General features: G+C 42.8%; 1 protein-coding gene and 1 pseudogene across 1 annotated transcript; one reads left to right on the top strand and one right to left on the bottom strand.

Moving 5' to 3' along the window:
* Positions 1-363: 363 nt before the first annotated feature.
* On the bottom strand, positions 364-636 carry LOC102875982 (non-histone chromosomal protein HMG-17-like). The gene has a single exon (XM_006880761.1). The coding sequence runs from the start codon at positions 634-636 to the stop codon at positions 364-366; it is 273 nt and encodes a 90-aa protein (XP_006880823.1).
* An 8916-nt stretch (positions 637-9552) lies between these two features.
* On the top strand, positions 9553-10859 carry LOC102848319 (annotated as a pseudogene).
* Positions 10860-11050: the final 191 nt, after the last annotated feature.

Below are 11050 nucleotides of genomic sequence, written 5' to 3'. Positions count from 1 at the left end.
AAGTCTATGCTGAAGGCAGAGGGAGAAGAGGACATAAAAACAGATTTTTGTTTTTCCACACCACAAGGCATTTGTGCCAAGTTCGCTAATGTGTGTCAACACCAGAGAATGCCTCCTCCTGACAACCAAGAGGAAGTCTCTCAAAAGCTAGAAGGTGTTTTCATTCACATCAATTCAGCTTCAGAGACATACTATTAGTGACATTTGCCCCTTCCCCAAAAAACAATGAAGTGTTCTGTGTGCTAACAACATAGCTTAAAAAAAAGTAAAACAAAATTCTGCATTTTTATAAAACTTGATAAAAAATAGTATTTCAAACTGTACAGTCACCAGAAATACACAGTTATCGAAAATGCACACACTTCACTTGGCATCTCCAGCACCTTCAGCTTTCTGTGCCTGGTCTGTTTTGGTGTCTCTGTTTTCTGCAGGGTTGTTTCCATCCTTGCCAGCATCAGCCTTCCCCTTTTTCCCTTTGGGTACTTTCTCTCCCTTCTTTGCAGGGGCCTTTTTAGGCTTAGGCTCTGGCTTTGGAGGAGCAGGTTTAGCAGATAACCTTGCAGATCTCCTCTGTGGCTCGTCCTTCACCTTGGCTTTATCTCCCTTAACATCTCCTTCAGCCTTTCTCTTGGGCATGGTGGCGAAGACGGCGGGACGCAGGCGCTGGACTTGAGGATGCAGCAACGAGCGGGCTTGGACCGATCCGGGGGTCGTTCTCGTCTCTTCTTCACACTGCTGCCATTCATGTTCTTTAAAGTGTTACAACCCTTGATGCACTTATTAAACATGTATTTATGACATTTAAAGACTCAGTGCGGATTATACCTCAACATAAAGGAAACAAAAATATTCAAAACTAGACAAAGAAAATAATAATAAACAGAGAAAAGGTGGAAGTTGTTAGAGTGCCAAAGAACAAGGATGTCGATTTGAAGACCAAGGTGTGCCTGACTCAAGACTTGATATTTTCAATGTTCTCATAGGTGTTCAAATGTTGAACAATATACAAGAAAGGCTGAAGAAGAATTGGGTCCTTTTAATTTTGTGAATAGTTTCTATTTTTAGAAAACTTCTAATAGTTATGGTGAAGAATATTGACTGTATCATGGACTAGGATCTGGTGGGAAGGAAGTTACACTGCCAACCCAAAAGCAATCGATTCAAATCCTCCAGCTGGAAAATCTCTACAGAATGTAGCACGTGAGGAAAAGGGAGGAGCAGGGGACACAGTGCGTGTGGCAGAAAGTCTCTCAGAGGACCCCATACCATACAGGTATGAATAACTATGACTCCCAGATGCCCGCGGGTCAAGCCCGCCTTCAAATCTTGGAACACAGCACAGAGCAGGGGCAGAACGGAGGAGCCCGGGGCACAGCATTCAGCCCTCAGAACAGGAAGACAACATTATATACCAAATCTATAGGATTCATCAACCTCCCCTGGGAAATTCTTGTAGCATAAATTGAAGAGAAGATGCCCTAAGGCACAAGATGTCAATCCTGGAGCAGAAGTTCAAAACTCCTGAAGTCAAGAAATACTGCTCTTAGAGGAAGAAACTGACAGTAGCTTGAGGCATTAGGAAACACAGGGCCCAGAAAGAGTGACATACAGACCATCACATCAAGAGCAGGATAGGGTAGATTGATGTTGAATGGAGTAGGTGGGAGTAGATGTAAATGCTGGTGAAGCAGGGCAAGGGGTGGCTGTAAACACACTTGGCAAGGTGGGGACAACATAGAATCGATTGGTTTTTTCTACTACTGGGAAATATCTTTAATCTACTCTTCCCTGTAAAATTCTTGTCTGTCAGATAATGTTCTAAATCTGAGCCATCTAATTAAGACAGACTAGGAAGAAGAATTGGCCATCCACTTCTGAAATAGCAGGCCTTTGAAATCCCTGTGCACAACAGAGCACACTTAGACTAGCAGATATGGCAACTGAGGCTGAGCCCTCAAGTACAGAAACAAATAGAGGAAGGAACAGCTTTAAGTAAACACTAGTGATCAGAACATGGAATGTAAGAACCATAATGTAGGAAAATTGGATATTGTTAAGAAGGGAATGGAACGTATAAATATTGACATACTAGGTGTTGGTGAAATTACATAGAACATTTTTTTTATTTTTTTATTTTTATTTTATTATTTTTCTGTGAGTGTACCATCAAATCTTATCTGACTGGTACAGGAGGAGATTGTCCCTCCTTCCCTGGCAGAGCATCTGGTGGATTTGAACCGTGCACCTCTGGGATTGTAGTTGTAGTTCCTTGCCACTAGGCCACCAGAGCTCCCCTGACATAGAACATTTTGAGTCAGAGGATCATATGATCTACTACACTGGAGATGAAAAGGTGAGGGAAAATGGAGTTGTTTTCATAGTTAAAAAATCATTTCTAGATCTGTCTTGAAATACCATGTTGTGAGTGACAAGATAATATTCATACTCATACAAGGAAGTCCAGTGAATAGTATAATCACTCAAATATATGCACCAACAACCAGAGCCAATGAGGAGGAAATAAAAGATTTCTACCAACTTTGACAGTCCAAGATTGATCAAACATGCAATCAAGATGCATTAATAATAATGGGTGACTGTAATGTAAATTTGGAAATAAAGAAGGATCAGCAGATGAAAAACATGGACTTGGTGACAGAAATTAAGCCAAAGATAGAATGATAGAATTTTGCACAATCAACGACTTATTCATTGAAAATACATTTTATAAGAAGCACAAACACAGGATATACATATGGATTTCACTTGATGGTATGCATAGGAATCAGATCAATGACATGTGTGTAAAGAATTGCTAGAGAAGCTAAATATCAGCTGTGAAAACTAGGACAGGTGCTGATTGTGGAACAGGTCACCAACTACTCATATGCAAGTTCAAGCTGAAGCTGAGGAAAATGAAATCAAGTCCACAGGAACCAAAATTTGACCTTAAGTCTATCCTGCCTGAATTTCAAAACCATCTCAGAAATAAGTTTGAGGCTTTGGACATTAATGAGTGAAGACCGGATGAGCTGTGGGAGGATATAAAGAATATCATCCAGGAAGAATGCCAAAGGTCATTACAAAGACAGAGGAGGAAGAAAAGACCAAGATGGATGTCAAAAGAACCTCTAAATATTGCACTGGCACACTGAGAAGCCACAACAGAAGGAAGAAAACAAGATATTAAGGAGTTGAACAGAAGATTCCAGAGGGCAGCGTGGAAAGACCAAGTAAAGTAGTACAATGAAATATGCAAGGAGCTGGAGTCAGAAAATCAAAACGGCTGCACTTGCTCAGCATTTCTTAAGCTGAAGGAGCTGAAGAACAAATTCAAACCTCAAGTTGCAATACTTACGTAATCTTTGGATAGAATATTAAATGATCCAGGAAGCATGAAAAGAAGATGGAAAGAGTATACAGAGTCATTGTACCAAAAGGAATTGGTAGACATAGAAGAATTTCATGAAACAATGTATGAACAAGAGCCTGTGATGATGAAGGAGCTGCTCTGAAAGAATTGGCAAAAAACAAGTCCCCAGGAATTGATGGCATACTGATTGATATATTTCAAAAAACAGACGCTGACCTGGATGTGCTCACCAAGTTATGCCTAGAAATCTGCAGGACAACCACCTGGCCTACTGACTGGTAGAGATCTATATTTGTTCCTATTCCAAAGAAAGGTGATCCGACAGTGTGGAAATTATCTAACAATATCACTGATATCACATGCAAAAAAGGTTCTGCTGAAGATTATCCAAAAATGACTAGAACAGCATATTAACAGAAAACTGCGTGAAGTATAGGCTGGACTTAGAAGAGGCTGTGGCACTAGGGATATTATAGCTACTGTCAGATGAATCTTGGCTGAAAGCAAAGAGTACCAGAGGAATGTCTATTATCTGTGTTTCATTGACTATGCAAAGGTATTTATTTGACTGAGTGGATCCCTACAAACTGTGGCTGACTCTGAGAAGAATTGGAAATCTCAGAACACTTGATTGTGCTTATGTGAAACTTATACCTGAACCAGGAGGCAGTCATCAGAACAGAGCAAAGAAATACTGCATGGTTCAAAATTAGAAAGAGTGTGCATCAAGGATGTGCCCTATCTCCATATCTTTTCAATTTATGTTTGAAACAGATTGTCCAAGAGGCTGGGCTTTATGAGGAGAAGTGTGGCATCAGGATTGGAGGTGGACTCATGAACAATCTGTGTTATGCAGATGACACAACCCTGCTTGCTGAAATGAGAAGGACCTGAAGCACTTGCTGCAGAAGGTCAAGACTGCAGCCTTCAATATGGATTGAAGCTCAACATCAAGAAAACAAAGATTCTCACCACTGGGCATCATGATAGATGGTGAAGAGATTGAGATTGTTAACAGCCTCAGTTTGCTTGGCTCTAAAATCAACACTCTTGGTACCAGCAGCCAGAAAATGAAAAGACGAATTGCTTTGGGAAAGTCTGCTGTCAGAGACCTCTCTTCAGTTCTCAGGAGCAATGATGTCCGTCTTGAGACTAAGGTGTGCCGGATACAGGCCATGGTCTTTTCAATTACTTGCTATGCATCAGAGAGCTAGACAAGGACTAGGGATGATAGATGGAGAGTTGATGCCTTTGAGCTTTAGTACTGGAGAAGAGTATTGACTATACCACGGACTGCTAGGAGAACAAATAAGTTAGTCCTGGAGAGGGTGAGGCCAGGCTACTCCTTGGAGGCAAGGATTCTGAAACTTCATCTGACATACTTTGGACATCTTGCAAGGTGGGATCAGTCCTTGGAGAGGGACATCATGCTTGGGAGGGTGGAGGGACAACGCAGGAGAGGAAGATCCTTGATGAGATGGATTGATTCTGTCACTGGGGTAATGGAGATAGGTGTGTTGGAGACAATGATTGGCAAGGGATAAAGCAGGATTTAGGGCTGTTGAACATAGGGTCGCTATGAGTTGTAAGCAACTTGACAGTACATAGCAACAAGAAGAACATTTGATTTACAGCCTCTGAAAACTTGTTACAAAGTTAGGTAGGAGTTGGTTCCAATTTGTTGCCACGTAATGTAGTAAGAACAACAAGCAAATCTGCCTTTGAAGTACAGCCAGTGTGTTCCTTAGAAGCAAGGAGAGTGAGACTGGCTCATATACTTTGGGTGTCTTCCCAGGGGGTCCAGTCCCTAGAGAAGGACATCATGTGGAATACAGTAAAATGTCAGTAAAAAGGAAGAAGACCTCAAGGAGACAGCTTGTTACTGTAGCTAGAATAATGGGCTCAAGCCCAACAGGAATTGTGTGGATGGCACAGGATGAGACAATGTCGAGCCGCGTTGTGCGTAAGGTCGTTATGCGTACAGGCCAACTCTCTGATACTTGACAAAACAAACAAAAAAACAAGAGATTCTAGGTGATGTTGATTCGGGCACCAAACCCTGAGAACCACTGAAGGAACCTATGGACCTTTGCACAGCATTCTGTTGTACTCTAGGTGTGGTAGAAGGTCCTTGAGAATTCCAAGAAGATGACTGGTAAGATCAGAATTCATCTTTCTCTGCTACCATCAGAAGAAGAGCTCTTTCCAGTTGTCCATTATCACTCAGACCCTTTATGGTCTGTTCATCACCTGATTCGACCCATTTTTTCACCTTTCCCTCGATTTCCTTCCAGATGTTCTCAATGTAGCCCACCACATGATCTGCAATGCCTGCCTCTATCAGTGTTCTCCCTCCACCCTTTACCTTACAACAGGTGACAGAGTCAACTCAATCCCACGTTTCAGGAATGTTTCTGTGCTCCGTATCACAATGGTTTTGATTTTCCATAAGTAGTTAGCTTGGCCTTTCTTTCAATGCACCTCTCAGTGGATTCAAACTAACCTTTTGGTTCTTAGCCAAATGTGTAATGGTTTGTGCAACTCAGTGGGTCATCTTTTCCTTAACTCATTGTTGTGTACCTTTGAGACAGAATAGCTAACCCTCCAGGAAGTTTAAAGAGCTAATAAATCACATGGAAGATTGTCTTCCTCCTGCAAAGCAGCTGGTGGATTCGAACTGCATGCCTTTGGATTGACAGCATTACTCCTTATAATTAAGCCACCTGACCTCCCTTCCTTAACTAGAGCCAAGTTTATCCTTTAGAGGCCATGGGAGGTGCAAAGGGTTTATGTTCTCAGTTGCTCATTGAATGTTGGAGGTTCATGTTCACTCAGAAGCTCTTTTAAAAAAAGGGGGAGGGGCTTTGTGAGCTACTTTCCTAGTAAAAGCCACCCATTGAAAACGTATAGAGCACAGTTCTAGTTTGAACACACGGCTGTCGTGAATCATTGTTGACACATGCTAACCGTGTTTTTGGTTGCTCCCTAAGAAGCTACATTCCTGCAGCTCTCTGGCAGATCCTACTTTAGAGTTCTTGAACTTGAGGGTCAGGATCTAGAATCAGTCCTCGCTTGTTCACTTTTGCTGCTTCTAGTCCGTAACTCCTATTCCCTTTGACAGAAGGCCTGGCCTCTTAGAGGCTTTTGCAGCCGGACTCTACCACTTGCCGCCTCTCCTTGGTTGCTTGTCCTTGTTCACCAAGGACCACATCTCCTGGCTCCCTGGCTCCCGCTCTGCACTTCTCCTCTTGTCATTTGTACTGAAGTTAACGACTAATGTGCCCTGGGTTCTCAGTTCCTTCATTTCTGCATCTCTAATGATCTTTCCTTCCTCTACCCACCTCAAGGCCATTGCTTGAACTTTGTCATTTTAAAAAAGAAATTGTCATAATGCTGTAACAAGTTATGCTACAATCCCAAAGGCTTGAGATTTGAATCTACCAGCTGCTCCAAGGCAGAAGGATGGGCAATCTCCTCTCATATGATTTACTGCCTCCAAAAATCCCCCGGAGGATCAGCTATGAGCCACTTCTGACTTGATGGCTCACAATAGTAATAAAAGTCTGATGTCTGTACACTCTTTGTCACAGCTCCCTCGCTTAAACACATTTGTTCAAGAATCTGGTACAACAATTCTAGAACTCTATTCAGATCTCTTCTCCCTTAATCCCATGACTTTTTAGTTTCTACTGACCATCTCTTTTGCTTATTCCTCTTGAGCAGCTTAGAGTTCAGGGTCCATCAATATAAACACTCCCTTAAAACATCTTGAGCCCCAGAATCCTCTCACCTTTCAGCATTGCCCCCTACAGAACTAAATGAATCCAACTATCCATTTCCCTGAGCCTGTAGCCAGAGTGTTCCTTGGAGGCAAATACAATGAAAGTTCATCTCACATCCTTTGGGAATGTTGCTAGGAGAGGCTTTTCATTGGAGAGAGACATCATGCTTGGGAAGGTGGAGGGATGGCGAAAGAGAAGATCCTCAACCAGATGGACTGACACAGTGACTGCAGCAATGGACTTAAGTGTGTCAGAGGTTGTGAGGATGGCACACGATAGGACAGGGTTCAGATCTGTTGTTTGTAGGGTCGCTCTGAGTCTTACTCAACTTGACAGACCTAATAACAACCACGCAATCCAGCAACTTAATGTTACGCTGGAAAAGTCACTCAAGCAGCCTCTTCTCATTTGACATCTATGGTCACAGACCTCAGTGAATTACTGAAAACTGCTCAACATGTTGCTGGTTTTCTGGCAAATAAAAATTTGTATTTTGAACGTATTATCAAAAAGGTGACTTTTTCACATCCTCTTTTTCCTTAAAAAAATAAAAACACCTTTCTACAAATGGCGCTGAAAGCAAAGAAGGAAGCCCTTGCCCCTCCCAAAACTGAAGCCAAAGCAAATGCATTAAAGGCCAAGAAGGCAGTCCTGAAGGGCATCACAGCCAAAAAAAAAAGAAGATCCACACGTCACCCACCTTCCGGCGGCCTAAGACGCTGAGACTCCGAAGGCAGCCCAAATACCCCCGGAAGAGCGCCCCCAGGAGAAACAAGCTTGACCTCTATGCCATCATCAAATTTCCCTTGATCACTGAGTCAGCCATGAAGAAGATAGAAAATAACACACTTGTGTTCATTGTGAATGTCAAGGTCAGCAATCATCAAATCAAACAAGCTGTAAAGAAGCTCTATGATGCTGATGTGGCTAAAGTCAACATCTTAATTAGGCCTGTTGGAGAGAAGAAGGCCTATGTTTGACTTGCTCCTGACTATGATGCTTTGGATGTTGCCAACAAAATTGGGATCATCTAAATTGAGTCCAGCTGGCTAATTCTAAATACAAAATTTTCCCACACACACAAAAAAATTACTGGCAGCGTTGATCAATTTGGTTGTTAGCCAGCCAAACGGTCAATTATTCAAACTCACAGGAGATAGAGGGAGTAGTTAGCTTTTGTAGTGATTTCCAGTCTTGGAAACCATGCTCTGTCCTCCAGGGTGACTGAGTAGGAAATGACTTAATGACAGTGTGGTGTTAAGAGCTTTCCGTTTGTTTTTATTTTGTTGTTGTTGTTTTTATTTAATTTTTCTTTTATACTGGTGTGCATACAAAATTTGTATGCATTGTGTTTCACTCTACCATTCATTCACATTGTGTTTCATACAATTATTCCCATTCATTGCTCAAAATGGCTTCCCTAGCCATTGACTGACTGACTGTGTCACATGCATCAGTGGGAATATGTGAACAGGATGTGTTAGCTTATCCACAAGGGGATTGTCCAGTCTCACCATTAAATTGAGTAGATCCAGCACCAGAGTCAAATCAATCCTACGTGTTTCAGGCAGTATCAGTCTGTGCTCTGTAGGATTTGCAATGGTTGTGATTTTCCAGAAGTACATAGTTTTGAGAAACTGATGACCAGCACAGAAGCAAGTGAATGCAACATGTCCTTTGAAGCCAGAGACTCTAGTGCCAGTCAGACCAGGGTCTATGAGATCAGCAGCCATAGGGCTGCAGCATAGAACCAGTGAGCTGACATGAGACAGAGTGGACCTAGGGACAGCTACCCATGGAACCAGAACTAGGAGACTTTGCCCAAGTCTGATGGACAGCTAAGAGTCAGGAGCCATAACTTGCAGGACTGAGAGCTTTGCAACATTGGCCTAAAGCCACAAGGCTCAAGGCTGAGGGGCCTGCAAGCATATTTCAGAAGCTGTCCTGAGTAATCATATCTTGTTGCTAACTTGAATAATAGCCTTTTTGACTGCCCTAATATGGTTCTGTGTGATCTATAGGGTATCATATTGGATTCTGGACCCAGTAGAATAGTAAGATTGGTGTTAGCTGAGGAGTTAGGGGAACATATCTGACCTCATGGCAAGTGGTTTTGTGTAGTTGATGTTGTTGATAGGGACAGTTCCCCATTGTGGAGTTGGTAAATGTCAAATATGGCCCTCCTTATGTGGCCCTTGCTCTTTTTCTAGGCAGTGAGTTCAATTATCTTTAAAGCTCCCACAATCCCCATCCCCCTTGTTTCATACTGTTATCTATTGAATTCACCTGATGCTTCATGGATCGAGGAAAGAGAGACGATCTGACAAAAGCCCTCATTCTCCTATCTTTAAATCCACCAGCACAGGTACTGTTTGTCCACTTCCCTGCGTGTTCAAAATGAAGATCAAGGAGGTTAAGAGTACCACGAAGACACAGCACATTGCCTGCCACAGCCACGTGAAAGAGCTAGGGTTGGATGAAAGTGGCCTGGCCAAGCAGGAAGCCTCTGGGCTTGTGGGGCAGGAGAATGCATGAGAGGCATGTGGCGTGATAGCGGAGTCAATAAAAAGCAAGAAAATGGCTGGAAGATCTGTCTTGTTGGCAGGACCTCCTAGCACAGGCAAGACTGCTCTGGCTCTGGCTATTGCTCAGGGACTGGGTAGCAAGGTCCCTTTCTGTCCAATGGTGGGGAGTGTCTCAACAGAGATCAAGAAGACAGAAGTGCTGATGGAGAACTGCAGGGCCATCAGTTTGCAGATCAAGAAGACCAAGGAAGTTTATGAATGCAAAATCACAGAGTTAACTTCATGTGAGACAGAGAACTCCTTGGGTGGATATGGCAAAACTATTAGCCATGTAATTACAGGACTCAAAATGGCCAAAAGTACCAAACAGTTAAAACTGGACCCTAGCATTTTTGAAAGCTTGTAGAAAGAACATGTTGAGGCTGGAGATGTGATTTACATTGAAGCCAACAGTGGAGCTATGAAGAGGCAGGTCTGGTGTGATACTTATGCCACAGAATTTGACCTTGAAGCTGAAGAGTGTGTTCCTTTGCCAAAGGAGAGATGCATAAGAAGAAAGAAATTATCCAGGATGTGACCTTGCATATGACTTGGATGTGGCCAGTGCAAGGCCCCAGGGAGGACAAGATATCCTTGTCCATGATGGGTCAGTTGATGAAGCCAAAGAAGACAGAAATCACAGATAAACTTTGAGGGGAGATTAACAAGGTTTTGAACATTGACCATGGCATTGCTGAGCTGGTTCCAGGCATGCTATTTGTTGATGAGGTCCACATGCTGGACATTGAGTGTTTTACCTACCTGCACTGGGTCTTGGAATCTTCCATTGCTCCCATTGTCGTATTTGCATCCAACCGAGGCAACTGCATCATCAGAGGTATTGAGGATGTCATCTCTCCTCACAGCAGCCCTCTTGATCTTCTGGACCGTGTTATGATCATTTGAACCATGCTGTACACTCCATAGGAGATGAAGCAGATCATTAAAATCCGAGCCCAGACAGAAGGAATCAACATTAGTGAGGAGGCGTGGAATCACCTAGGGGATATTGGTACCAAGTCCACTTTGAGGTATTTGGTGGAGCTGCTGACCCCAGACAACATGCTTGCTAAGATCAATGGGAAAGACAGCATTGAGAAAGAACATGTTGAAGAGATCCTCAGCCAACATCCTGGCTGATCAGCCATGTAAGTACATGAAGTGAGCTGACTCTAGTCTTGAGTAAGGACTCCTGGGGTGCCTGACTCTAGTCTTGAGTAAGGAGACTCCTGGGGTGCCTGGCCTGGTCCAGCCTGTGTGACAGTTCAGCATGAGAAACACAGAATATCTTTAAATTATATATTTATATATCTATCTATATCTATGTCTGT

The sequence above is a fragment of the Elephantulus edwardii genome, unplaced genomic scaffold, assembly GCF_000299155.1.
Source record: "Elephantulus edwardii isolate Elephantulus edwardi_28Jun2011 unplaced genomic scaffold, EleEdw1.0 scaffold00010, whole genome shotgun sequence".
Taxonomy (NCBI): domain Eukaryota; kingdom Metazoa; phylum Chordata; class Mammalia; order Macroscelidea; family Macroscelididae; genus Elephantulus; species Elephantulus edwardii.
This window is presented reverse-complemented; position numbering and strand designations above follow the sequence as displayed.

Coding starts and splice junctions, on each gene's coding strand:
- LOC102875982 (XM_006880761.1), bottom strand. CDS start 636: ATGCCCAAGAGAAAGGCTGAAGGAGATGTTAAGGGAGATAAAGCCAAG.